At 41.1% G+C, this 27,063-nt stretch overlaps 3 protein-coding genes and 2 long non-coding RNA genes across 8 annotated transcripts; 3 read left to right on the forward strand and 2 right to left on the reverse strand.

The window, feature by feature from the left end:
• Positions 1-2,346: 2,346 nt before the first annotated feature.
• LOC113024069 (uncharacterized) lies at positions 2,347-15,174 on the forward strand. Of its 3 annotated transcripts, none has more exons than XM_026170689.2 (17): positions 2,347-2,546; positions 4,458-4,624; positions 4,754-5,886; positions 6,226-6,365; positions 7,384-7,549; positions 7,636-7,716; positions 8,523-8,555; positions 8,789-8,857; positions 9,028-9,117; positions 9,433-9,527; positions 10,592-11,231; positions 11,381-11,615; positions 12,490-12,601; positions 12,728-12,887; positions 13,074-13,187; positions 14,638-14,724; positions 14,832-15,174. In XM_026170689.2, exons 1-17 carry the CDS (start codon positions 2,362-2,364, stop codon positions 14,976-14,978), a joined length of 3,654 nt encoding a protein of 1,217 aa, XP_026026474.2. In that variant the 5' UTR covers positions 2,347-2,361; the 3' UTR covers positions 14,979-15,174. The 3 variants fall into 3 exon arrangements, with proteins under 3 accessions (XP_026026474.2, XP_080158991.1, XP_080158992.1); XM_080302865.1 differs by having other exon boundaries at positions 11,399-11,615; XM_080302866.1 differs by having other exon boundaries at positions 11,402-11,615.
• smdt1b (single-pass membrane protein with aspartate-rich tail 1b) lies at positions 15,166-16,919 on the reverse strand. The gene is made up of 3 exons (XM_026170695.2): positions 16,667-16,919; positions 15,606-15,765; positions 15,166-15,422 (listed from the first exon to the last, which is right to left on the reverse strand). Exons 1-2 carry the CDS (start codon positions 16,826-16,828, stop codon positions 15,628-15,630), a joined length of 300 nt encoding a protein of 99 aa, XP_026026480.1. The 5' UTR covers positions 16,829-16,919; the 3' UTR covers positions 15,166-15,422; positions 15,606-15,627.
• LOC145429442 (uncharacterized) lies at positions 16,788-18,416 on the forward strand. Its single transcript, XR_013909667.1, has 2 exons — positions 16,788-16,928; positions 18,137-18,416. It is a non-coding gene; the product is annotated as an uncharacterized LOC145429442 (long non-coding RNA).
• Positions 17,815-19,213, reverse strand: LOC145429441 (uncharacterized). The gene is made up of 3 exons (XR_013909666.1): positions 19,075-19,213; positions 18,096-18,202; positions 17,815-18,007 (listed from the first exon to the last, which is right to left on the reverse strand). It is a non-coding gene; the product is annotated as an uncharacterized LOC145429441 (long non-coding RNA).
• Positions 18,846-26,565, forward strand: LOC113024072 (putative RNA-binding protein Luc7-like 1). Of its 2 annotated transcripts, XM_026170693.2 has the most exons (10): positions 18,846-19,441; positions 19,927-20,021; positions 20,919-21,017; positions 22,393-22,503; positions 22,618-22,761; positions 23,450-23,626; positions 23,970-24,154; positions 24,230-24,259; positions 24,627-24,788; positions 25,461-26,565. In XM_026170693.2, exons 1-10 carry the CDS (start codon positions 19,381-19,383, stop codon positions 25,696-25,698), a joined length of 1,302 nt encoding a protein of 433 aa, XP_026026478.1. In that variant the 5' UTR covers positions 18,846-19,380; the 3' UTR covers positions 25,699-26,565. The 2 variants fall into 2 exon arrangements, with proteins under 2 accessions (XP_026026478.1, XP_080158993.1); XM_080302867.1 differs by lacking the exon at positions 24,230-24,259.
• The last annotated feature ends 498 nt before the right edge of the window (positions 26,566-27,063 follow it).

Below are 27,063 nucleotides of genomic sequence, written 5' to 3' on the forward strand. Positions count from 1 at the left end.
AGCTGGTATGTAGCTACATCAGCTACTGTGCTTTCTGTGTAGCCACCTGGGTATGTACAAAGTCTTTAAATTAAAGATAAAGCATCGTTCAGCTGATCATATAACTGATCACAAGGCCACTTACAAGTTTTTAAACCTAGAAGAGGGATTTGAGCATTTCCCAGGTCTTTTTGACCAGATCCCAAAAAACCAAATGTGGAGCAAGGGTCATGTTTGTGTTGCTAAAGATACTAAAGAATGGAAACTAAAGGTTTTTATGGTCTCACAAAAAACCTTTAGTTTATTTTATTGCCTGTTTTATTTTCTCTTTTTAAATCTTTTTATGACTTGTAATCTTATGTGCAGCACTTTGTGATTCTGTCTTGAAAGGTGCTATATAAATAAAAACGTATTTATTTATTATTATTATTATTAATACCCTTTATTACAGTGACCTAAAACTTGTAAGTCTTACTTTAGCTACTATCTGTCTGGTAATCCTCTGCTTCATTAAGGATGCATACATATATTGCCAGAGGTTTCTTCTTGTCAAAAGGGAGTTTTTCTTTTCCACTGTTGCCAAGTACTTGCTCAAAGGGGGTCGTTTGATTGTTGGGGTTTTCTCTGTGTTTTTCTAGAGTCTTTAATTTAATTTGATTTCATTTGATTTGGCACCATATAAATAAAATTGAATAAAATTGAAATTGCTTTGACTTGAACAGATGGTCAGGATCTCTGTGCTAAGCAGAGTCAAAGGTTGGAGGCAGATCGTTTGTTATGGTGAAGCAGCCAAAGAAAGAATTTTGATAAAACTTTAAACAATTTATTCACAAATTTGAAAATGATGAAGCTATGAATTCTTATATCCACAAGATAAAAGGTCAAGTTTGGATTAACACAGATTTAAAGAAGAACTTACTTTCTGATTAGCACAGATATACCGCCTTACCCTTATGGTCTCTGACTGGAAGCCCTCATTGAGGTGATGAAAATTGTAGATCCATTCTTTTGTGATTTATTCAGTCCAACAGCTCAAAAACAATTCACAAGCGCAACATAATTTTGGTTTGTTTCCTAGGTAACCAGCCCATATTTATAATTCATACGATGGGTGCAAAACAGGGTCAACATTGCACAGTTCTATATATTTGTGTACCAAAGGTTCAGGTTGACTACCCAGATGCTCAGATTCTTTGCTTATACGACAGTTTTATAAACATTTAAAATCAAATAAAATGACAATTTACAAGAATGATGTCAGCCTGTAATACAATTACCAAGTGATAAAATTGTGGAGGTGGGAGAAGGATGGTGGCATTTGATTCTGTATCATTAATTAATGAAAGCTCATTACCATCCTTAGGGAATAGGTTGTAATCTGATACGCCCATATTACACATGCAGGCACATATCCTCGTGCAACACCGGCCCACTTAACTTATTATTCAGAGCAATGTCATTGTGAAACTTATGTTAGTCAACATCATGACTCGAATGTAGATTTTATTTTCAAGTGAAAACAGAGTAAAACAAATGCATTTTATTTAGTCCTGCATCCAGGAAGCATCAGGAGCTAAAATGAGAAGAAAAAGTTTTGTGTTAATGAGAAGCTGACCAGAAGGAGAGATCAAGATAATGATAAGAAAGACAGTAAGTGGGCAGTTCTGGTGATGTAAAAGCACTGGAGCAATGAAATAATGATGAGCATGACCAGAGACTAGCTTGAGTTACGTCCTGTGCAGGCTAGATGTGTTGGCTTAGCTGGAACGACTGGAGAAGCAAAGACAGAAGTGGCTACACAGCTTTGACAGCAGATTTGCCTGAAGGTCAGTGATCAGTGACAGTAAGTGGAATTTGTGTTAATGCTCAGACTCAGCAAGTTAGTTTGTTTTTTACTTTTGTATAAAAATTCAGTTTGTTTTGCTGTGACTTGTTTGATTTTTAAAGTGAGTAGACACATGCCATCACATAGTTGCTGTATGAAGCTTTTAGTGGGTCATAATTAGATATAAGCATTGGCTGGTTTATTGTAAATCCAAATAACTGAGAAACCTGCACTTTTAGGAGGTTAAATATTTTTTAAGAATTGCAGAATAATTCAAATTAGACAAGGCTGCAGTCACTATGCCAAACTGACAATTTTGGTTCCCATAAATTTGTTGAATTCTGTCGTTTTTTTGGTTTTAAATTGGTTGAGTTATCCAAGTTAGGACTGCTAAACATGTTATTACTGAACTGTTATAAAAAAAAAAGCAGACATTATTTCGACACTTTTACTTTGAGTTGAAATAGTTTTCAAAAATAGAGACAAAACATTCTGATTGACAGCATTTTTCTTAGTTTAAATATCTAATTGTCACTATTAATCCAAATGCTTAAGATATGTTTCTGCTCCCCACAAACCAGGATACAGATGATGATGATGACGACACATGTGCCCTGTCTGAGGTGACCACAAGTGCCAGTAGTGATGATGTCAGAGGCGGTTGGACCTACGAGTGGAGTCTAGAGCACAGTCTGAGTCCTGAGTGGGAACTTAATATCGGTGATACTGACATACAATCCAGGTGAGTGTATCCAGTGTCCCGTTTTTAAGAAACCACTTTTTTACCAAGAACCTGCCTGTACTATATACACTGAGTTAGTGAACGAGTATCACTGACTGGCCAGCTCAATAACATCCATTAGCTCAATCATGGAGTTGTGATCATAAATTTATGTACACTCATCATGGGTGTGAATGTCATGGTAATTCTGGGGTATTAATAATGTGAACTGTAATGTCCACTGTATAGATTTTTAAAAACAAGAGCTGGGTGCACAAGTTTTAATGTATTTTGGATTTTCTTAAATCCACACAGGGTCAAAAGTATACCCTCATTAATATTTGGTTAAATGTCCCTTAAAAAGTTGCACCTCAACCAAACTGTTTTGGTCGTTTCTGGCATAATTCTGGATACATATTTGATCACTTTTTATGGCAGTATTGGTAGAGTTCATTTACATTTGTGGTTTTCCTTACACAACTGTGGCTTCAGTCCTCAATAGGGTTGATGTCGGGGCTTTGAGACGACCATTCACAAAGCTTAATGTTAAGCGTGCTTTATCCATTCCAAACCCGTTTTGATGTGTGTTTGGGGTCATTGTCATGTTGGAACACTCAATTGCATCCCAGGATCAAGCCTCAAGACGTCGATGTGAGATGAAGTTGATGAATTTGGAGGAAGAATTTGGTCCTCCTTTTTTTTATTCACCATTTTTGTACAACGTCCCAGTACCACTGGCAGCAAACCACAAACCTCACTTGATCCCTAGCTTCCAGAGTCTAAAGTGCCGATAGTTAAAAAAAAACAACATATATAGTTCTTGATATTTTAAATGTTCTTGCTTTGGTGAGCTCTAAACTTTTGAGGAAAAGGTTTAGACTAAGTGGGGCTTTCAGGAGGAAGAGGACCTGATTGACTGCTGATGGTGCTGGATGTTGTGGTGCCACAATAATGATAACTGATCTGTTTATTGATAGTGCAGACACAGTGAGCTTCTCTATCTGGAAATTCAGCATAGAAAGGGGTGCATAATTATCAACATAAAATGTAATAATTACATCAGTGTTTTATACACTTCATCTGTGTGGACAAAAATCTGCTCTCATCATATTTCCATAATAACTACCGTAGCACTCGGGGCATCTGTTCAAATCACTGAATATGCACTGTTCTCTCACAGTGTAGTGATCTCAGAGAGTCTCTAACTATAACTCAGGCTCTATATTCGGTACACTGAGTCTTTTCCTCTTATCACAGCTGCAGCAGCACCGGTGAGTCTCTACACACTCCTCTAGCATTTTATATTTATTTGAAAAATCTGTTGAAACTTGAAGATGGTCTTAAGAATACATCTGCTTTTATAAATGGCATACTAAGAAGGAGTAATGATATATAAATGATGAATTAAGTACATGATAACACCTAACTAATACATTAATAATGCCAATAATTAAGTTGATTAAGCTAATAATTAAATTAATCTGTAACTTAATTGACGTATGAAAAAAATCAATGCTGTTTATAGAAATATATATTTTATATATAACCTACTGACGGTGCTAATCCATAAAATGAATACGTGATCAGTCTTAATCCTTCTGACCTGTAAGCCCGACCTCCAAAATTCTTGTACGTAAAATTAAATACCATGTGAGCAGGGGCTGTTTTGATGGTTTCCTCTGCTGATCATAATTAAGTTCTGAGTTCCTCTGAAAGTTCCTGTATGGAAAAAGAAGATTAACATTATTTTCCTTCTTTGTTTAATGCCAAGAGTTTAACGAAAGACAAAGCTGATGGAAATCTTAGACTGACAGCACAGCAGATGTGTAAAGATGTTCTTGAAGCACTTCTTCACTAACTTGAGCAAACACTTTAGATGCATTCAAATAACAATTTATCGCCCATCGACTGATTGTCTGCTACCTCTCCCAGCTCTCCAAATCAGTTGGATTCTTCAGAGAGGGGCCGATCCCCCAGCTTGGAGCGGTACTGTGTGGCTCAAAGAGAAATGACACGGCTGGACTCCTCTCCCCCACAAGGCACTGAAAGCTCCTGGATGGATGAGAGGAGAGGGAGAAACAGGTCCCGCCAGGCGTCAGGTCAGTCACAGGCATGCATCCCAGTTAGAACTAAACTCCATCATGAGCATTTTACAGAAAGATAATCCTCTCTGATAAGCTATTTACATTTACATTAAGGCAATGATCACAGATTTGTTTGATTTTCAGAGTCCTGGGGAGATAGGGGACAAGAGAGCGGTTACTTCTCTCCCGACAGAAGAGGTGATGGTGAGCAGCAGATTGAGGAGGACAAAAAACGTCAGTTTCGTTACTACGAGCGGGGGCATCCCCTTCCAAGCAACTATGTTCCCGAGCCCAAGGCCTGTGTCCCTTACAGGAACGTCAACCTGGGAGTGCCTTCCCAGCGAAGAAATCATGAGACGTATATGCAGGAAACTTGGAGAAGTGAATCCCCGCAGAGATACACATACCACTCAAACTTTAGACGAGGAGATTCCCTGACAAATTCTCCGACACGTCACAGCTCTATGAGTCCAGAACGCTACAAGCTCACCGAATCGCCTGTGGGAGCTCAGAGAGGGAGCTCCCTCTGTAGGAGTCAGACTCGGTCTCATACTTCATCTCACAGCTCTCCACAGCTTCCATCATATGGTCCTTCTTGCCATACATCAGGCTGGTCCAGTCCATCCTGCCGGAAGTTGTCCAATGCCTCTCGCACCGCGTCTCCCTCCAGGGCCACACCATCTCACAGGCGTGCAGGCTCTTTGCTCTCACAGAATGGTGAATATGATGCTATAAAGGGATATAGTCGAGAGTCAGGAAGTCCATCACAAGCTTCGAACAGGCACAGTTTAGACTCTGAGAAGCTGTACAGAAATCTCGAGTCTATCTCCCGTCGTGGCTCGTCGGCTCTTCAGCAAAATTCATATGAGCTATCCCAACCATCCCCACGAATCAGAACAGCTGTCAACAGCTTGACCAACACTCGAACTCGGAACAGTCGTGACGTTTCACCAGCCAGGAACGGCTACGGCACCAGCCACTCCCCACAAAGAGAACCCTGCTCCAGAGACAGCAGGCTGAGTCCACAAAACTCATGGCAGGGGTCCGCACACTCTTTACTCAGCATCCCGGCCTCACCTGGATCCTCGTCATCGAGGCGGGGCACAGTCTCGCAAGTCTTTGGTGGATCACTGTCACAAGCTACAATTACAGGAACAGATGAAGCCGATGAAGGAAAAAACAAAGTCATAGGTGACCGAAGCAGGAGCGCCATTAGACGAGGCATGGACACCCTGCTGATCTCTGAACCCAAAAAGGCTGCTGTAGATGCTGAGGAGGTAAATAAGTCGTGTGAGCAGGAATTTGGCTGATTGTCAACCTTGAGTTGTTAGCCAATGAACATACTGTGGATAATGCTCCTTTCTGGCACTTAGAATGACTAAACCTATGAAAAAAGACTTAATCTTTAATTCACAACTAGCAACTGACACAATAAACTCATTAGGAAGTGTTTAAAGTGGTAAAGTAAATATTCCATTATGCCATATTAATGAAATGAAGATTTAAGGCACTCCTGCACTTGCTTCAGTTTTTAGAATTATCTATTTGTTTAACAAACACTATATAAAAATCAGTCTTGCCACATGCTAACATGCTAAATCTTTTCTAAATCTAAGGTGGGGATGACCATAGATGATTACATAGTGCTGGCTGATATTCCCAAGATCCAAGTGGAATCAGAAGAAGAGTTTCCAGGGCTGAGGTTGAGGAACCAGAGTCCCAGTCCATGCAGGGACCAGAGACTCAGGACATACAGGTTGGTGATGTGGCATTGTCTCACTGCTAGTTTTGAGCACTTGCATCTGTTTAAACACCTAACTGGGCCTTACCTAAATGCCAACCGAAATGTGGTTGGACACAGAAATATTCAGCTCATCCAAGACTGACAGAGGTTCTGAGATGCACACGCTAGCCAAAATAGGCTTTAGCAGTTATAGTTGAAGTTTTCTTACCACATTTTAAACCTTATAAATCTTCAGTTGTAATGTTGCAGGAACCAAAATCAACATTAACAGCACTTCATATTGCCTTTCACTACTTAACTGCTACAAAAGAAACTAGTGGATAAAAGTGTTTTGTAGTCAGTGACTGCCTGAATTATCTCCTCTGAGATGCTCTGGTAGGTCTTCAGGGCAGCCACCGGCTGGCTGTTATTTGCTTTCTCCGCCTTCAGTTTTTGGCTTCAGTTTAAAAAAAAAAAATTAAAAGGCATGCTCTGTTAGGCTGAGATCAGCTGACTCACTTGGCCATTGAATCTTTGCCTTGAGAAACTGAGATGTTTGTGCAGTATGTTTTGGGTCATTATCCATTTGCACCGTGAAGAGTTGTCCAATCAATTTCTCGGCATTTGGCAGAACCTGACCACAAAGTATAGCCCTGTAAATGCTCAATTCATCCTGCTACTTCTATGAGCAGTCACATCACCAGTAAACACCAGTGACCTTATTCCATTGCACTCTCTGATAATTGTATAAAAATGGCTGTAATCCATAAACAGTTAGTGCAATACTTTGGTTCAGTTGCTTCACTTAGTGTTTAAAGTCTGGACTTGTGCACTACAATCTGCTGTGATCTGTGCGTCACTCCTTCACTAGCTGGAAAATTAGTGGGCAGAAAACTCTTTGAAGATATGTATTTATCTGATGTGGTAACTGATAGCATTAATTTATGGCCTGAGAAAATAAACATGCTCTTGAACCTTTTGCAGAGGTCTGCAAAAGTTCACTTTCAAAACATATTTCCTCTTTTCATTTCCTCTACACATTAACTTTAAGGTATCAAGATGAAATAGACAGATCGAGCCAGTTCTACAGTTCAAGGCTGGAGTCAGATGAGAGGGGGAGAGGCAGAGAGAGAGGGAGAGACAGACGGGAGAAATGTCGAGACTCTGAGAACGGACGATCGTCTCGGAGACGATCGGCAGCATCTCTTCATACACAGGTAAGATGCAGTCACTGCAGGCATGTTTATCACAAACAGCTGTGTTTAAAAAGGCAAGAACATCCTGTCTGTTTAATCCATCAAAGACCTCAGAGAGCCAGAGTGGAAAACACAGATCCTCCAAGGTGAATGAGCGACCGGCTCCTCCTGAACGTCTGCAGACACAGGTGAGCACTGTCTCATGACTTCCTGCGTCTGTATATATCACACGAGCATTTGGAGGAAAATAGGTCATTCATGTATTTCAGCCCCTCGCAGAGACACACACTCGCAGGCAGAAGTCATTACCTAGCACTCTGTGTTTTAGGGCAGCATGTTCATTCGATTTATCATCTTTATTAATAGGTTCCAGGACGGTTTCAGTTAACTGTTTCCTGTATTTGCAGTGTTGTGCTGTCATGACTAAAACAGCTGAGTCACTGTACACTGATGGATGACCACGAAATGAAACGTTCAACAATGTTTCTGTTTCACTGTTGAAAACTTTTTTTAGTAGTTCACACAGCATTTCCATATGTAGGCACCTCTGTATGTGTGAAACTTTTATGACATCCTCTTTACATATCACATCGGGCACTTCTTCCAACCTAATTCCTCTATTTCTCCTCCTCTTCATATTACGATAACAACGGATCACATTCGTCATACACGGTGAGTATTTTTCAGTTGGTACTATCGTTCTAATAATGTACCGTCGGTTCCCCTTTCCCTTCCTTTCTCCCTCTGACAGTTTGATGGTTCACAGAAACTACACATCTTCCTCTTTGAATGTTCCTGTTCAGTTGTATTTTTCTCTATCTGCACCTCGCCACATGCGTCGATCTGTATTAGTTATCTCAAGAGTGCAGTCGTCTGTTTCCGACAGTTTCCGCTTCCTCTAGTTTCACAATGAAGTGTGAGAGATAAACCACAAAGAGAGCTCTTTCATTCTGTTTGCTCGTATCGCTTTAATTGCAGATGTTGTTTCTCAAAGGGGTGGATGTCCAGACTGGATGAACATGGCAAGGTAAAGGTATTCTTTTGAAAAACGTATTATATTTAACTAAGATGCTGATTCTAGCTTTAACCACATCCTCATAAAACCTGCCAGACAGGCTCAAAACACCACCAACGTGACTCATCATCGTGAAACATCTTGAAAAGAGTCTACATACTGTAGAAATGAATGCCAACGAATGGATTTGATGGTCATGGCACCAGTTAGTTCATCCTTGTCCATGTTTACTGTGCTTTCCGCAGTGGAGGAAACACTGGTTTGTTCTCGGTGACACCTCGCTGAGATACTACAGAGACTCAGAGGCTAAGGAGGTATGACACTAAAGCAGTTTCTGGTGTGCTGTTTTTGCACAATCAGGAAGACTTTATGAAGTTTGTTTTTTGATACCAGTAGGTCAGTTTCCTGAAAAATTAATTGTTTGGGGGAGAACTGTGACCTTATTTGACTCAGCTAAAGTTATGCTGCTCTTGTCGTGCTGCAGTCAGATGACCTGGATGGAGAGATCGACCTGACGTCCTGCGTGAATGTGTCAGATTGTGATGTGGACAAGAACTATGGACTCCAAATACAAGTATGTATTTACAGCACTTTTGTTTTTTCTATATAAATAAAATTGAATTCAATTTCAATTATTAATGGTGTTGCTCAGTAGACGAAAACACTGTCAATTAATGTCTGTGAAGGTTCTCAGTCATCCAGGTCAATTAATCGCACCTCCACCCCCCCAACTCCCAGTTTCACAGCCAGACAAAAAGATGTTTGGCTGCTTCCTGTTTAACGCGTATATGTGTATGTGTGTGTGTGTGTGTGTGTGTGCGTGCGTGCGTGCGTGCGTGTGTGTGTGTGTGTGTGTGCGCGTGCGATTGTGTCTCTTGATCTGCCCCAGACAAAAGGAGCAGTGTTCACTCTCTCTGCTGTGACATCCAGAATTCGGAAAAATTGGTTGAAGTTACTGAAGCAGGCGATCCAGAACAACACACAGTGAGTCTGGCACTATGGTGGGAGACAGTGAGACAGAAAGTGTTCAGATCCTTTAATGGGGACTTAAGGAACACATGAAAGTGTAAACATATTGTAATAATATTCAGAAAATAAATAATATCTGCAAAATGTACCCAAATTCTTAGTGCACATAGAATATGTGATCAGTGTGTTTCGCTTTTACATATTACATTGTTTTATTACTATTATTAATGCATTAGGCTTAATGCAGCAGACTGTGACTGTTGTAGCTGCTGGAACTGGAGTTCATTTCAAGAACCATATACACTATTTATTACATACATACACTATTTAGTCATTTCATTTAACTTAGAACCTGATGCGTGTAAAGCAGTCTGGCTGGATTGTTTGATGTACGTCATTTCCCTGATTTGTCTCTCTTCACTGAAACTGTCAAATAAAGGCGATTCTGGGTCGAGGTGGGTGCAAGCCGATGAGGCAGGTTACAGTCTGGACAGGTAGTTTGTCGCAGGGCTAACACGGAGAGGCAGACAACTATTCATGCTCACACTCACACGTACAGCCAATTTAGAATCACCAGTTAACTTAATCTCTCTGGATTGTGGGAGGAAGCTGGATTACCCACACATGCACAAGAAGAACATGAAAATTCCTTACAAAAGGCCCAGCCAGTCAAAAGAACCCCTTCTTGCTGTGAGGCATCATTGCAAAAGTTCTTTCTACTTTCTTATTTTTATAGTTTTATATTATTATTTTTTTTCATAGAATTAACTAGCCCTGTACCTGCGCACTTCATAGACTTTGTGCATTTCATTACCAAAGCAGTAAATGATCTTAAATTAAATTAAAATTACTGGTATCTCTTGATCTTAATTAGTGGCAGACAGAACAGAAACACCGTACATGGTGAATACTTGATGTTTATCATAGTGCTAAAATCCTCAGTCTCCAAAAACAAGATCTGAACATTTCTGTGGAGCACGGCTATGATTGGGTGGTCTGCCTGCAGCGGACCTTGTCTCTCTTATCTTTCTTTGAATGTGTAACTCTACTCTCCTGTATTTCCCTCATTCGGACCTCAGCCAATCAGACATCGGCAGCGAGAAAGAGAACCCCCTCTCCCGGAGACCGTCACCATGCCAACCCCCTGCTCAGTTCACCTGCAAGGATTCGGGCTATGAACCTGCCACTTGCACCTCCACCACTAGAGCTGCAAACTCCTACCAGACCGAAATCCACCACCAAGCAGCAGACAGAGATCTGGGTGCGGACTTATCGCTAGCCAGTCAGAGAGAGGAAGGGGAGTGCTGGGACCGCGAGCAGGCAAAACGACTGGAGGAGAGGAACAAGTGGTTTGAGGAGGGGCTCCCCGTCAATGAGATGGGCAGCAGGTGGGAGTCCATGGAGCTGAAAAAGGGGAGTGTACCTGTGCCTGTTATTGAAACTATGGACTCTGAAGTTAACAGGAAGTGGGTAGAATTTGAGACAATGTCATTTCAGGACATGAGCTCACAGTCTCTCATAGGCACCCAGGCTTATCAGTCAAGCACCGCACAGGCATCTGCATCTCTACTTACTCCCCAGAGAGATCACTCACCACCTCAAGAGGTCAACCAGTCTGTCACCGGGTCACAAACTGATACATCAAACATGAAGGAGGCTCCTCCATCCATAAATGGCGCCCAGATCACAATGAATACAGCTGAAGCACTGCAAAAAGAGGTAGGAGAGAACTTTCAATTTAAAAAAAGCGATGCACAGAGTCAGGGCAAGAAAATTATACTATTATCCAACAGGGATCGGGATTTCAGTCTTTTTTTTCACCTCCTCCCTCTCTACCCTTACACATTTTCTATAAAACAATCTTCCAGGCTGTTTTTCTTCGAAAGCAGGTGGAGAGCATTAAGAGGGAGTGTGCGGCCATGGGTATAGAGGTGGAGAGTCCCTGTGGCACTGGGGCACCTTGTAGGGCCAGACTGGAGGCCATGGAAGTAGCACACAGGAAAGCACTGCAGGAGCTGCAGGAGAAGCATGCCAAGGAGATAAAAAAGCTAGAAGAGGAAAAAGACAGGATGCTACAGGAGGAGAGCCAAGCAGCTGCTAAAGGTGAGTCACGGAGTATCAACAGTAACAGCAGCTTCAGCTAAACATGAGGATTTGCTTTTTGCTCTCTGCAGGGTGCAGTATTTATTTTAACTAAAATAAATAATTATGAATCTTAGCCCTTGGTCCCTTACATGCATGTTACACAGTCATATCATTTATCAAGATTGAATTCCTTCAGTCCTAAACATCACAATAGTAGAGTAGATACTAGACTCCAATTTACTTTGAAAGTTAATCTTTTGAAAATAAAGATCTTGCTTTAGGTATGAGGGACCATTAATTTATGACCGTAAGGCAGTATGCAACTATCCATCCACTCTCTTAGCCAGTTAATCCAGTGAGGGTGTTTTCTACGAATTCCCTCTTACGGCTCAGACTAAATCCTGGAAAAGATTAAAGTTGTGCACAAATCATTTCAGCCATTATTAGACCTACCGAGGATGACAGTGTGAAACGACTGCACTGAAATGACTCTTCTTTATTCGTCATCTAAGTGAAGAAATTGATTAATTCATTCTTTCATCTAAATTTTAACTTTTTAGGGACCTGCACTAAAACGTATTTCATGCCAAAAAAGGCATTTATTGATTTGCAATTCAGTAAAATTAACATTTCTTGACTGATACATGAGAGTCAAGAAATCATCAGCTCACACATATGAGAAACCTATTAATACCAAGTGTGTACACAAAAAAGGAACTGGACTTGGAGTCATAGTGCAACAAAACAGTGGTGCAAAAATAGAATATATGGTATTTACTGTATACAGTACTACCTACTGATGCTGCTGTCACCTGCAAGCCTATTTTTGGTGTTCTTGTTTTAAGGTTGTTTACCAAATGCATTAACTAGCTAACTTACTGTTCATCAAAAGCTATGGAGGCACTGAGAGCAGCTCACAGAGAGGAGCTGGAGAGACAAGTGGAGAAGGCCAGGAAGTCGTTCGCAGGAGCGGCACATGTGGATTCATCGTGCCGAGGGCAGGCGTAAGTGTACCATAGCCCTCCTCGCTGCAGGCTGAAGATGTTCTACACTTGACCACATGCCTGTTGTGATGCATTATAATTAAGACCTCACAAAAACCTCACAACTCGTGTGTTTGTGCATGCCAGGCTCCAGGCGGATGTCTTGCACTCTGAGTTAGATGTGCTGTCAGAGCGTTACTCTCAGAAGTGCCTGGAGCTGGACCGCGCTGAACACAGCAGTAAGAGCCGAGAGACAGAGCTCGGACGCAAGGAGAAGGAGCTGGAGCAGCTCAGAAGAGAGAACCAGGTTTCTGCACAGCCTTTGTTTGCAAATGAATTTGAATACAGAACAACATGATGTGCTAGAAAGTGAAACGATGACCTTCACATCCTCTTTATTTTATTCTTATACGTTTACATATTGAGGAAACATAATAAAGAAGCACATACATTGTAATACTTCTTATTTCTGAGCTACACATCTCTGTTACAGGATCTCAAGGCCAAACTGGCAGAAGAGATCAGCCGTATGCGGTATTTCATCACAGGTCAGAGGTCGGATGTGGTATCCCTTTGCAACACTGAGTGCGCTGCATCAGAATTAGAGGTATTGATTAGAGTTTCTTATATGAAAAGAGATAAGCTGAAAAATATATTTGCCCACGCTCAAACCAACTTTATTTATAGCTGTGTGGAAATATTAAAGGTCAAATGTTGACGTCACTGTCATCACTGGGAACCTCACAACAGCATCTGATCTATGTCTGTGGGATTTTGAACCCACTCCATAAAAACAAATGGATCAAAGTGTTTTCTTTTGCCTTGTATCCTGATTTAATGACCCCCTGTGGCGACTGTCACCTGTTTCTTGGCCTCATTTTTGTTGAGCATTCAGCTGCAGTACATATCGCCACCTACAGGCTGAAATAAAGTACATCATCATCCTGCGCATCTCTGGTGAATCAATCGACTGGTGAATCTAAGCACATCTAGGATGCATTTGAATCATTTCTTTTCCTCAGGTTCCTGCCTGTCAAATGTTTTCCATTTTTATTACACTGTAAAGTGATAATTAAAATTCTGATGGAGATTCTTTATTATTCTCTACAAAATAATAAAGAACTCTTGATACATGGCAGGATGGATCCATGTTTTCATGTTGTTCACACCAAATTCTGACCCTTCCAACCAAATGTTGCAGAAACTCATCAGACCAGGCAACGTTTTTCAAATCTTCTTTTGTCTAGTTTTAGTGAGCCCAGGCTACAATTCACACAGTGTGGTCATCTGCTGCTGTAGCCCTTCTGCTTCAAGTTTCAATATATTGTGCTTTGAGACATACCTACATACCTTGGTTGTAATGAGTGGTTATTTCAGGTGACTTTGATTCCTATGATAATAAAGCAATCTAGCATCAACAAGGCATTTTTTCCCAGAGAAATGGCACTCACTCACTGTCTGTAAATCCTACTTTCAGCTGCTTCCTTATTTACAATGAGTCACCATAGCAGGCAGCTCTGCATTTTTGATCTGGTGGGTTTTTTCGCTCTTCTCCTCTTCCCTTTTCTGGGAGGCAGTGGGGAGGTAGAGCATACAGCCCGATCCGGCGGGGAGGTGTGGGAAGCCAGATCGGGTGGCCCCCATCCGGCTCTCCTCTCTGCTATCTTATCCCTCTTGTCTTACTTCTATCACCTTTTCTATCCCTTTGAAAAAGTGAGGCTCCATAAATGTTAAAGAGGTAAGTATTATGTTTTAGTTGCATTGAATAGATAGAAGAAAATAAACTGTAGAAAACTAAAGAGAAGAAAGAAGAGAAATAACAATGTAACATAAACCAGTGGCCTCCTTGGATGAGGGTGTCTAATGATAAAGGCCGAAACACCTGATGAATCCAAGGTCCACTACTGACAACGTGTCCCAAACTGGTAACGTTTCTGGGCTGCCTTTTCTCGTAACAGCCATCCCTCAAGATTTTCTCCATTTAAAGCAATGCATTATCAGGGATTGTAACATCTAGTCCTTTTACTGAATAAGAGGTTGTGTTTAATGTCTTACAGACTCTACTCAGAGCAAAAGAAAATGAAGTTCAGTATCTTAAAAAAGAAATCAGTTGTCTACAGAATGAAGTGCAATCTCTTACAAAGGTATGTTTTACAGTCTAATCTCTTTTATCACACAGAAATAATACACATTAAAAATTTAGAACAATTAAATGGCCTAACTATGCTTACCATGTCTGTCCTTATTCCAGGAGAAAGAAGTCGCTTATGAGCGTTTTAAGGAGGCATATGTAGAGCTAAGTGACACAAGGGGGCGTGGCCAGCTGGAGATGGGCTCACTCAATGAACACCTGAGACTGGCCAACGCTGCCCTTCAGGAGGGAGCAAGACAGACCTGACCTACGTGACCTACGAGGACACGCCTTAAAAAAATGTACTTTGAGAAAGAAAACCAGCCAATATTTTAAAAAAGAAGAGAAGAGAAAAGAAGGGGGAAAAAAAGCAATATATGTTATCATGACCTGATAAGCCTAAAATGAGCCAGAATTAAAAATTTTGGGTGTTAAGATTAAATAACAACAAGTGTTTTCCACATAAGAGACTCTTTATTTATTAGTCACACACAAACATGCAAACAGGAGCGAGGCCAAAACTAGTATTGTGATAGCCTCGCATGATATGACATTTCTGATAAATTCTTGAAGGCAAAACAAGTTAAATATTAGAGAATAGGGAAAGGAAGAGGGTGGAGACAGAGGGGTTTATTTGGAAGACAAAGGGCCCCATCTTCCCCATCTTCCTTGTGCCGACTGGTATGCTTTCAGTCAATATTGCAAAGCACCCTGTGGATGTAAATGAAAAAAAAAAAACAGAACACAGTTGTCATCACTGGAAAAATGTCACAGATTACTTCCTTTGACATGCAGCTGACACACCCTTTACACAGTAGAAGACCGTGACTAAAGGTCCCAGCCTCAATGCTTAAAGATTGCATAAGGTGTGGCTAATAAGCACTTGAACTTTACCATTTACTTTTCCAGAGTTAGGTCAATCGTCGTCATCGTCGTCTTCAGGGACAAAGATGTCGTGCTCCTCCAGGAGGGCGGCAAAGTTCTTGCTGATCAGATTTCCCACATAAAGGAAAGGCACCACCACTAATGTCATGCGGATGAGACCAAATGGTGTCTGCAAAAATCAAACAATGAGAAAAGTTATGGCTAAACCAAGAGGATGCAAGAACTATTCAGATCACTAAACATAACTAGGTTTTCTGCAGGTGTTGTGGCACAGCTGGATTCAGGGGAGATTGGTTGTAACAGAGCTGACGTTTTACAAATTTCCAGGTAAAAAACAAACAAAACTGAGGCCAAACTAGCAGGAGTGTTTCAGAATATCTGAAACACAAAATGCTTTCACTAAAAGCACAACTGATGTCACCAGGTCATTACATCCTTACACTGAAGCTCTATTCTGAGTCATGTTGACTTGGCTCCGGAAAGCATGGTCGATGGGTATCTCCATATGAATACATGTATTTGAGTTAACAGCCCTCAGACAGTCGTGAAGCAGATTCCAGCAGAGAATCATATACAAATGTCGAAGGCCCAAAAAGAGTGGACGACGTGTGTGTGGTTACAGAGCAGATCATTTTAGCCCTTGACCTCACGGCAGTTTCCGTCCATCGATCATTAAATATCAATTTCTCTTATTAACGTGTTTTTATTGCGACATTTTATTGCGACCAACTGGACATGTCCTGCCCGAACATCGACGAGTTTAGGCTTCAAGTCTATAAATTACTCGCCAACATTAGCGGCTGTCCAGCGGACGTATTTTTTAACGACACAACACTACATTTCGCCAAATAAAACGAGTCTTTGAATAATAAATGATCTTTAAATTTACTAGTGACTTATTTCCTTTAACAGCCTCTCCCTTTAACAAAACAAACGTTCATTTGCTGATTTAACAAGTCCGGTGCGTATCCTGTCTTTCTATTCGTCAAAGCTTCCGTCAAACCACCGCTGTCCCGCCCACTCGTAAACTCCGGTCGGCTACCTCTGTAAACTGAACGTTGGAAACTCACTTTTTCCGGCTTCGGTAGAATTGCTCCAGACGGCGTAGACACTGCGGTCCTGCTTTGAGTCGTCCTGGGTATATGTGAGGTCTTCAAGCCGGTATTACGGGTCATTATCCCCATATTTCTGGAGGAAAGTCGCAGCGGGAGCCGCAACATACTCGCCGCCATTTTTCCTGTATTTGTGACGGTAATGGGACGTTTCTAAGGGTTGGACCACATATGGGTAGGACTGGGATGCCTTGTATGGGCGTAGCTTGCGGTTTGACAGGTAAATGATGAGTAATTCCATCCTAATGTATTGTTATTATAGTTGAATGGTCTGCTACAGATAGATACATGTGGCCGTAAAATACACATAGCTGAAGTTAAGTCACTAAGGGCCTTTTAAACTTTATTTAAAATTTACGGAACTATTTACTATGTTCATATTTAACACAGTAAACCTTTGTACAAGCAACCAATCACAGTTATCAGCTTATTATAATATCAGGATTGAAACTGAAGAGAAATAACGTAAAATACTAGCCGATGGTTATAATTCTTTGCATCTTAAACTGGGGTAAAATCAGGACTTGCAGCCAGTTTATGTGTTTATGTTTATCACCTCTGTTTGGACAGAAACAACTTTTTAGACTCAATGAGACAAATGAGTTTAAAAAGTATGAGAAAAAACAAATTAAATGATCTCCTTGTTTATCTTAAGGTCTCAAGATTTTTTTTTTCTTTTCTATTGACATATGTCACTCGTGACAGTTTGGTTAGAAACATGCACATTTGTGTAACCCTCTGGAGGTCACTGCTCCTCATGTTCCTCCTCAAACAAAGAAGAAAGTACTAGTCATTGCTGACAATGTCTGCTGTCCTAACTCTCCTTGTGTACTTGCCTGCCCCTTGAAATCTCTAAGTCATAACATTACGGAGAGCTGAAATTTGCAGATTTTGATGTGCCATCCTCTTGGAGGAGCTGTTCTACCTGTACAATCAGAATGAGCACCAAAGCAGGTGAAATGGAGAGTGATCTTTGACCACCAAAGTCTAATTCCCTCCTCACTGTATCAAAGGGGGAAAAAATCCTAAATGCTTTCAAGCCATGTCCTTTTTATGAGACTGAGGCAGACAGGTGGAGAAACTAAAAAACGTATGGAAAAAAGGAATGCACTGCCACAACTCTTTACAAGCTGATGCAGTAGGTAACACTCATGAGGAAACTATGGTTCAGCAGTGGTAGTGCATTGGCAGTATATGGGCAGCTAAGGACTGCCCATCTACCTGCAGAGTGCATCTGTTGTCAGGTGGGGGCAGTCTCAAATATCTGGTACAAGGAGTTGTTGCTGGTCCATCATCCAGCTGCAGAGAAGAGCAAAGTTGTAACATTACGAAGAGCTGAAGTGAAACTTATGTTAAAAAGCCACTGTCTGTGCTTTTAATAGTCTACTTTTTAAACTTTGATGTCTTTTCGTGCTTTTCCCATTCCAGAAGAATGCTGCTGCCACTCCCTTTCCTTCCTAGCATCCATGTTGATCATGTTTGGATTTTGGAGGACTGCAACAGACACAACAGTAGCATAAATTAAGAATGATGTACCAGCCTGACAGACTGTAAAATGAAGCTAATGCAGACGTGCCTAAAACTGCTGTTCTGAGAGTGGCCACTTGAGGCAGGGCCCAAAAGCAAGTCAGCCCACACAGACTTCATTGTTATAATGGCAGAACATTTGTTTACAGCCTGGTACCAAGAAAGGCCTCTATGGAGTGAAGTGTCAAAATATCATCCCCCTTATCACAGCTGGGAGTGGGCACTTGAGACTAGCCAATCCTTCTCATATTAAAAATCGTAACTTTCAATGTCTTATTCACAATGTTTATAACTTTAGGTAGTCTTTAGTGTTGTGCAATGAGTCTGCTCTAGGATCCCAATCATTTTGATATTCATATATGTGTGAATATCAAATTAGTTATTATACGTATTGGCCAGTGACAGTAGCACATATTTTCTAAATATGCTGAACATTTTAGCTTTGCAACCATGTTTCTATGTGTTATTTGTAAGATCAGAGACACTTTAAACAGTTTATATGTTTGTGTGGGGGGACACCGAAAAACTAAGAAAAAAACAAAGCAGGATGATAATAATAATAACAATAATAATTGTTGGTGATATGTAACGTCACCAAACAAGCCCGCGAGGCTGACTGCAGCACTTCCTTCGCCGCTGCACTAGAGCGCGCTCCGCGGGGACGCGCATGGAGGGGGAATAGGAAGAAGGAAGAGAGGACGCTGAACAAACTTGATAACTTCTAGCTGACTCGCTAGAAATCTGTCTGTGTGACAGTGGAACTGGTTACTTATTTCTGTGTAGATTTTCTTAGCGAACAAAGGCCCCGTCTAAATTCAGTCACCGTTGTCTCAACTCACCACACGACCCGACCGGCGGACCCGGGCAGCAGTTTTCAAACAGACGTTGCACTTGCTCGGCCGACCCGAAGCCATCCAACGTCACAAAGTCACATTTATTTGCTTTTGTTGAAGTGCAGGGATAACCAGTACATTGAAGTAACGCTGTACACAAGCAGCTCGCTGGTTAAAGGCTCGGAGTCTTCCTCTTGGTGGGAAAACTTATCCGCGGTCGGTGCTGTTGGAGGAAGAGACGAGGCCTTGCAGTTGAGGAGGCTGCATGTGTTGAAGACCGCTGCTGGCGACGTTATCTGAGCACTCATAAACATGTCGGCCCAGGCACAGATGCGAGCGATGCTGGACCAGCTCATGGGGACGGGGAGAGACGGTGAGAGGGGCCTCGCTGTGTTTGAGATTGGTTACTTACAAAAACAGCAGCGTGTATGACTGTTGCTAGCATTAGCCGACAAGCTAACCAGCATACTTTATGGTGACAGTGCGGCATGCTTTACAAATCATGCTAACTAGCCGGCTAGCTACCTGTTGTATTTAAGTTTGCTTGGCAAGTTAGGTTGTCGCACACATCTGTTACAAAACCAATCCAAAACAAACATCATGTCGGCATTTTATTTGGCTCATAGTCATGTGTTCATTTTTTCTTCCCTCCATTTCCTCCCTAGTATTTTTTTTTTATTATTATTATTTTAACCACAAGGAGTTTTATCGGACACGTTTACTGTACCTGGATGCTACAGTGGTTAGAGATGTATGACTTAATCAGTCACAGGTGCGGGCTAATAACCCAGTATGATAGTAAAATACTGTACTTTTCATGAACGCCTGCTTTTCTGGTTTCCTTCTTTTTTTGTAAAGGTGACACCATGCGGCAGAGAATCAAATTCACAGATGAGCGAGTCTGCAAAAGTCACCTCTTGGATTCATGTCCTCATGACATCCTCTCAGGCACCGTGAGTATCGTGTCTACGCACGCCTGAACACACAGAGGAGAGCTTTATCATATTTACACACAGCCGTATAATATATACAGTAAATACAGTCACACACACAAGGCTGACAGGAAATGTATGGAGAGCTGAGATGTGTTTGAGCTCTACTTCATTGTCAATGGGGTTGAAATGAAATAACTTTTATATATATGGGAAATAAACACATATCCAAACATACTAATAAGCATTTCTATTTTTACTGATCCACTCTACTAGAACAGCTTTGCATAACACACTAGCTAGCGCACAGTTTCACTTTCTAAAACATGCTGCTTTATCTTCCTCACAAGGCCAACGACTCTGAGGTGAGCTTTTTCTTTGATTGGCTGCTGAAAAAAAGGCTGGTTTGGTTTCATTTAAAACTGTACTTAAACATTCAAATGTATTAGTGGGGATGTGGCCTGAGAGTCATAGACTTTGTTTTAATTACAAATATGAGTTGGGATTAGAGCCAGATCGTGAGATGGATTCATTTTACCACTCCGATGATGTGTTGTTGCTTTTATTCATTGACTTATCCTCTTACTTTCTGTTCCTTAACTTCGACTGGACTGGACTCAAAAAGACTCTTCCGAAGTTGAACATCTACAAATTAAAACTGACAGTCAATTTAATTCCTAGAGCACTGAATATAAACAGATAGTTTGAATAGTGTATATGGAAATCATCAGACCTGTGTTAGCTTTGCTTCAAGTTAAAGGGTATCACATTTGGATTCTTTAGTGTGACATCAGTGAAAATTCTTGTGTCCAGGACATTTTATCTTGTAGCTTTTTTGTTCTTCTTCAGATTTTGGGCTAAAACGTACGAGTAAAATGAGGCAGTCAGCTAACATCATTGTCATTTTGATTCCTGTAGAGAATGGACCTGGGAGAGTGCATGAAAGTGCATGACTTGGCACTCCGAGCTGATTACGAGATTGCCTCTAAGGAGCAGGAATACTTCTTTGAACTTGATGTAAGTTGTACGCACACACCCACAAAGATAGTCTCTTGAATGTCTTGTTGAACTCACTACATCTACTTTGATTGCTAAGACTTTTCTTGAGAAAGTTAGTTTCAAGCTCTACCTAAAAGACTGTTCAGAAACACACAGAAATACACACTACTAGTCAGAAGGTAGGACACCCTCATTTGTTCATATGAATGTAAGTTTGGACACAGTAAGTTTTCCTGTGTCCAAACTTACTGGAATGTCCTAACACAGAAAAACTAATTCCGGTTCAAGAATAATTATGTATTTAATTTTAACTCAGGATCATCATAATTTTTGATCAAGAGGGTTATTAGTGAAAGACGTTAATCAATATTTTTGCACACTTCAAATTTACTTTCCTTTACATTTGCAAAAAATGCCTCTAGCATTAGCAGAGGTTCTGTAGAGGTTATTCATCAAATCACTCATAAAATATGGTTGTCTGGTCTATGTATTACAGACTCATGGACTTCAGAGTAACTGACAAGTTATGTCACTTCGGTTTTCATGCATTTATTGAACATAGGAACTCACTGAGTAAAGTTAACCCTTGAATTGTAACTCAAGCCTCTTTTAGCAGCACCAGTCACCATTGGTCTTTTGATGACTGTCTTGTTGTGTCACTCAGTCTTTGCTAAGCTTCAGGTCATGGTCTGCCGCCCTGACATTTCCAAGTAAAATTTCCTAATACCAATGTAAATGTATAGTTCCTCACTTGGTGCTCAAGCCCTGGTTTAGCAAAGCAGAATCAAACCACCATGCTCCACAATTTTGTAGTCTGCTGTCTTTAGCTTATCTTTTTTGTGGACTGATGTCCGACATAGCTTTTCCAGAAGTCATTAGCAAAAAGTTCACTTACCTTTCCCAGCACTGAAGTATATATTTTAAGTCACTGTGTTTTTTGTGGACATTAAAGTAAAACTTTGTGTTTTTTGTCATTTTGACTTGGCTGAAGATGAAACCATATTTGAGTAATTAAATCAGTAATCCTGGTAATTCCAAAGGGTTGATAAGCTTCTTTTTTCATTAACACAGTTCACAACATCCTTGCTTACAAGGCTACTTTGATGTCATAGAATAGCCTGGAAGGTGGTAAATTAGTCCACACCACATTAAGATGTTAATGAGAAGGCATCCCTCTCTCCAGGCTTATCAAACGTATGGTGTAAGTGCTGCTATTAAGCTTTAAACAACTGCTTAAGATGAGAGCAGGAAATGTTTGGAAACTGAATGTTTTATAGCCGCGTTTATAAACTCACTTCATAGCAGGTACAGACTATTTAGTTCAGCCACTGTTAAATATTCTTGAGAATCCTGCAATATAATATTTCTCGGTTATTTCTGTATTTTTTCTCAGGCCGCTGAACACCTTCAGTCTTTCATTGCTGACTGTGACCGCAGAACTGAGCTGGCCAAGAAAAGACTAGCAGAAACACAGGATGAGATCAGCGCTGAAGTGGCTGCGAAGGTGACGCACTGTTGACATTTTTAGCTCTAATTATCACAGGAAAAGTCTACACACTGCCTAAAAACTATTAGCTTAGCATTCTTTTCTTTTCTTTTTGTTTCCTTTCATGAAAAGGCTGAACGTGTCCACGAGCTTAACGAAGAGATCGGGAAGCTGCTGGCCCGGGCAGAGCAGCTGGGAGGCGAGGGGAATGTAGAAGAGGCCCAGCAGCTGCTGGAAAAAGTGGAGAAGACCCGGGCATTAAAGAAGGAAGCAGAGGTTAGAAATGTGTTACCTACCTAAGTGGTAAGATGTTTGCAGCCACATGAGAGGTGCAATTTCTGTTTACTGTTCTCGAGCACATTTGCTCACCAGCCCCACTCGCAGTTACTCTACTTATGTGTCCGTGCCTGAGTAAACACCAGTTTGTTTCACCATCTCAACTCCTGTCACACCTGGTCTCTCTTTCATGCCATTTACTTGTGAAAATTTTGTGATTTTTAATGCTTTTTGTGGCACTGTTGGGGAAGTAAATGACACACTGTCCTCTCAGTTGTTAATTACTTAAGAAATAAAGTGGTTTTGGGATTGGGATCACACTACATGTATACTGTGCCTGACTCCAACAGCACCGTACCAGGGCGCAGTCACAGCAAACACACTAGTTAAGTGAACCAGACTTTGGGGATCGGATGCACTCGTAGGTGGAACAGATGGCCTAGTCTGTGTACACCATTGATGAAGGTTAAATGTGTGGTTTAATGACAGCGAGTTCATGGTTCATGCCAGTGTTAACCTGCCTGTCTGAGTAGAGCAGCTTCACGCTCTTCACAAAGTAACAGAACTCATATCGGACACACATTTTATCAGCTCCCAATCTGCAGCTTGCATAATAGGTCCGAATAATGAGATGCAGGTTGAACAATTTTTATTCTGCTCCTTATAACCATAACATTTGTGACTGCAGGATATTTACCGGAACTCAATGCCTGCCTCAAGCTTTCAACAGCAAAAACTGCGAGTGTGTGAGGTGTGCTCTGCCTACTTGGGTCTCCATGACAATGACCGCCGCCTGGCTGACCACTTTGGGGGGAAGCTGCACCTCGGTTTTATTGAAATCCGTGAGAAGCTTGAAAAGCTAAGGGTAAGGATGTCCTGGAGCAGGTCTATGCTACTATATGCATGAGTATTGATTAGTACCACAAATGTATCTGTACAGTGTTATAAAAACTACAGTTAAGGAGGCAGTATGCGCAGCTGTATCCAATTTAGTCATTTCATTTATATAACACTTTTCCAAATAAAGCTTCAAAGTGACAAGAAACACGTAAGGAATCAAATCGAAAACAAGAAGAATTAATTTGCACGTCAAACAAGTTTGATCAGTTCAGAAAGTCATAAGATGTGAGGGATAAGAACAGATTCGGGGGTTTGTCTCCCTGTTAGGCCTGTTGTGTTGACTTCATTCATTTATTTTTTTAATTCAGAAAGCTGTTGTCGACAAACAAGAAAGAATGCGCACGAGGCGGCGAGAGGAACGTGAAAAAGAAGATGAAAGAGAGCGACAGTGGGAGCTGGAGAGGGAGCGGGAGAAAGAACGGGAAAGGGAGCGAGAGAGAGAAAGACAGCGGGAACGAGAGCGAGAGTGGGAGAGAGAAAGGGACCGAAGGAGGTAAATGATCAGAATCTGTCGTTACTGTGAAACGGTTTCAAGTCATCGGGAAACTGAAGTGTCTCTTTTTTTAAGGTCAAGATCTAGGAGTGGAGACCGATACAGGTATGCAAGCATCACTTGATAAGTTTTTTTCCCAGGTTGGCAAGGCGACTTGTAATTTCACACAATATAAAGCCGAATGGTGCGGTATCTGTAAATGCACGCAGTGGGGTTGCCACAAAAATACTCAAACCTCTGCTTTCCTGGTAAAAGAGCAGAGAGGAAAACAGCAAATTCGTACGTATACTGACGTATACTTCTCGTGCAGGATGTCATTTACAAGACAAAATGCTTCCGAATTCCCACAAAGTCTTTATCTAAATTTATAGCACACATCAGTACAGCCAACCCTTTTTTTTTTTTTTTTTTTTTTTAAGACCTAAACAATATCCTTTTCTTCTTTTTTTTTCCCTGAAAATGATTTATCCAGGGATGGAGGCAGTTCGTCCTCCCATCGTTCAAGGCGCCACCGCTCCTCTCACTCCAGAGAAGAAGGTGGGGAACGGGATCGGGAGAGGGAGAGGGAGAGGAAACATCGACACAAGGATAGACATCGCTCACGCTCCCACTCACACAGACGCAAAAAGAAAAGGTGCAGATTTTATTCATCACTGAAACTTGCAGAAATCTGCATCATGACCTGTGTGGCGTAACATCTGAATTTAAAGGTCAATTTTAAATAGTTTCAAGTGATTCTTTTAAATGAATACTACAAGTACTAGAGCTTTACACACTGTTGCACATATTTATAACATCTATTCATTATATATAGTAATATGTGGATATAAGGTGCTTGATCATTTTTCTTCTTGGATTATAGATCATTTTGACATTCAGAAACCATAGACTGTATTTAAAAGGTGGACATAGCCACTGTAACGTCAACCAGTGGTTTGTCCTAAAGTATGAAAATATTATCCTAGTTCCCATTGCATTTATTACCTGAGTAAACAAAAAGCTGATGAGTTTAAGGTCTCAGCTGCTAGTTTCAGTTCTTAAAGAATAGACAATGATGTGCATTTGGTAAAATATGATACCTATTAGTCATAAATAAGGGAAAGTGTGGTACATTCTGATCGACAAGTAGCTACTTTGTGCAAAACCTCTTGGTTTTGTGGTCACATGTGTAATAATTAGTTTAAAATTAAATGTAACCAGCCAAATATTACCAACCATCTTTCTAACCATGGACCTTTCTTCAGCATTTTCATTCCATAGCAGACGTCAGTGATTCTTTTGTTTTTTCTCTCTCTCACTTTTTCAGATCCTCCAAGGACAGATCATCTCACACCCGTGACAGAGAGCGCTCAGTGTCTCAGGAGAGATGGAGGGAGGGTGCAGGAGATGGATGGCGTGGCGACAGAGCAGATTACAGAGACTGGGAGGACAGGGAGAGGTCCACCTCTCCAGACATGGCCAGGGAAAAGGAACGAGAGAGATCAGTGTCGTGCGAACGGGACCGACGGTCCAGCTCGGAAGAGCGAGAGTCCGGGGAGATATGAACAGCAGGGGGCGCCTCCAAAGAGTTTAATTTGGATATATTATTTAGTAAAAAACATAATAAGAGCATGGAGAGATGTGAGCCTGCTGGTGCGAGTGTGTGTGCTTGTGTTGACTTTGTATACGTGTTCATGTTGAAAACGGGACATGTATATTAGGTGGGGTGGTGGTCGGTGGTGGTGGTCACAGAAACATGCAAACCAGTTTTATAAGAATGAGGCGAGGCTGATCTGGAAGCAGTGTAGTCGTCATTTTTCATGTCATGTCAATGGTCCTGTGTACAGTTACTTTCACACTGATGAGGGGAAGAGTGGTGAGAAGACTGCTTTAAGTCCATTTTTATTTTACTCACACAAAGTGCTGTATTTTTTTATCCTTAGTTTAATGTTAATACTGTTTATCCCGTTCCCTTAGGAACCTCAGTTTCAGTAGCATGTTCAGTCTCGATAATGTGGCGTGGCCCTTGCAGTAATGCTTGAAATGAGGTGTGAATGACTGAAGGCACTTCTTATGGTTGTTTTACTTGCTGCCTTCAAGCCATGACAATCTCATTTCGCAGATTTGACATGCATCGGTTAAGATGCTGTGATGAGCTTGTACTTTGAATATAAACTCACTCACTCTCACCCACCCAAAATATGTCATCCGAGTATTTCTCCCTAGACCAGGAGGTATATAAATTATGTGAATATTTGACTTGACACTTTTCAGAGGGGGGGGGTCAACTTTGCTGTGCCACCATTAATTGAATGATTTTGTATTTATTTTTTTTGGCTTCCATTCAAACAAAAAATGTTATCCAGATTTCTCTCTAACTTGTCTCCTGCTTTTTACAGCTGCATCAGATTAAACCCACCTTGGCAGCAAAAGTTGTGTGGTTGGAGTGCAACAGTTTTTTGTTGTGGTTTGTTTTTAAGCTTTAATTGGGGGGGATACCTCAATTATAGTCAGACACATTTTTTAACATTATACAAATAGGTTTCTATTTTTTTTCCCTCCTGTCATGGAATGAAAGAAATGTAGATCAGTTCATCACAGCTTCCTGATGATGTTGCCTAAAGGTGAAGAAGGTTGTGGCAGAGCTGTTGTGTTGGTTTTCAGTGAAGTGTATTTCCATGTGTTTAAAACAAATCACCCAAAAATGCTGTCTTCTTATATAGAGACATTGCTGAAAACCACATACACACTCCACCCACTTCATTAGGTACACCTGTTCAGCTACTAATTAGTCAATCACAGCAGCAACTGGGTCCATTTAGACATAAAGACAGGTTCAAGCTGACCATCAAAATGGGCGGTGGTTTAAGTACATTGGGGATGGTTGTTGTTGTCAGATGGGCTGTTCTGTATATTTCAAAATATTTCAC

This window comes from Astatotilapia calliptera, chromosome 6 (genome assembly GCF_964374335.1).
Source record: "Astatotilapia calliptera chromosome 6, fAstCal68.1, whole genome shotgun sequence".
NCBI classification, from domain to species: Eukaryota; Metazoa; Chordata; class Actinopteri; order Cichliformes; family Cichlidae; genus Astatotilapia; species Astatotilapia calliptera.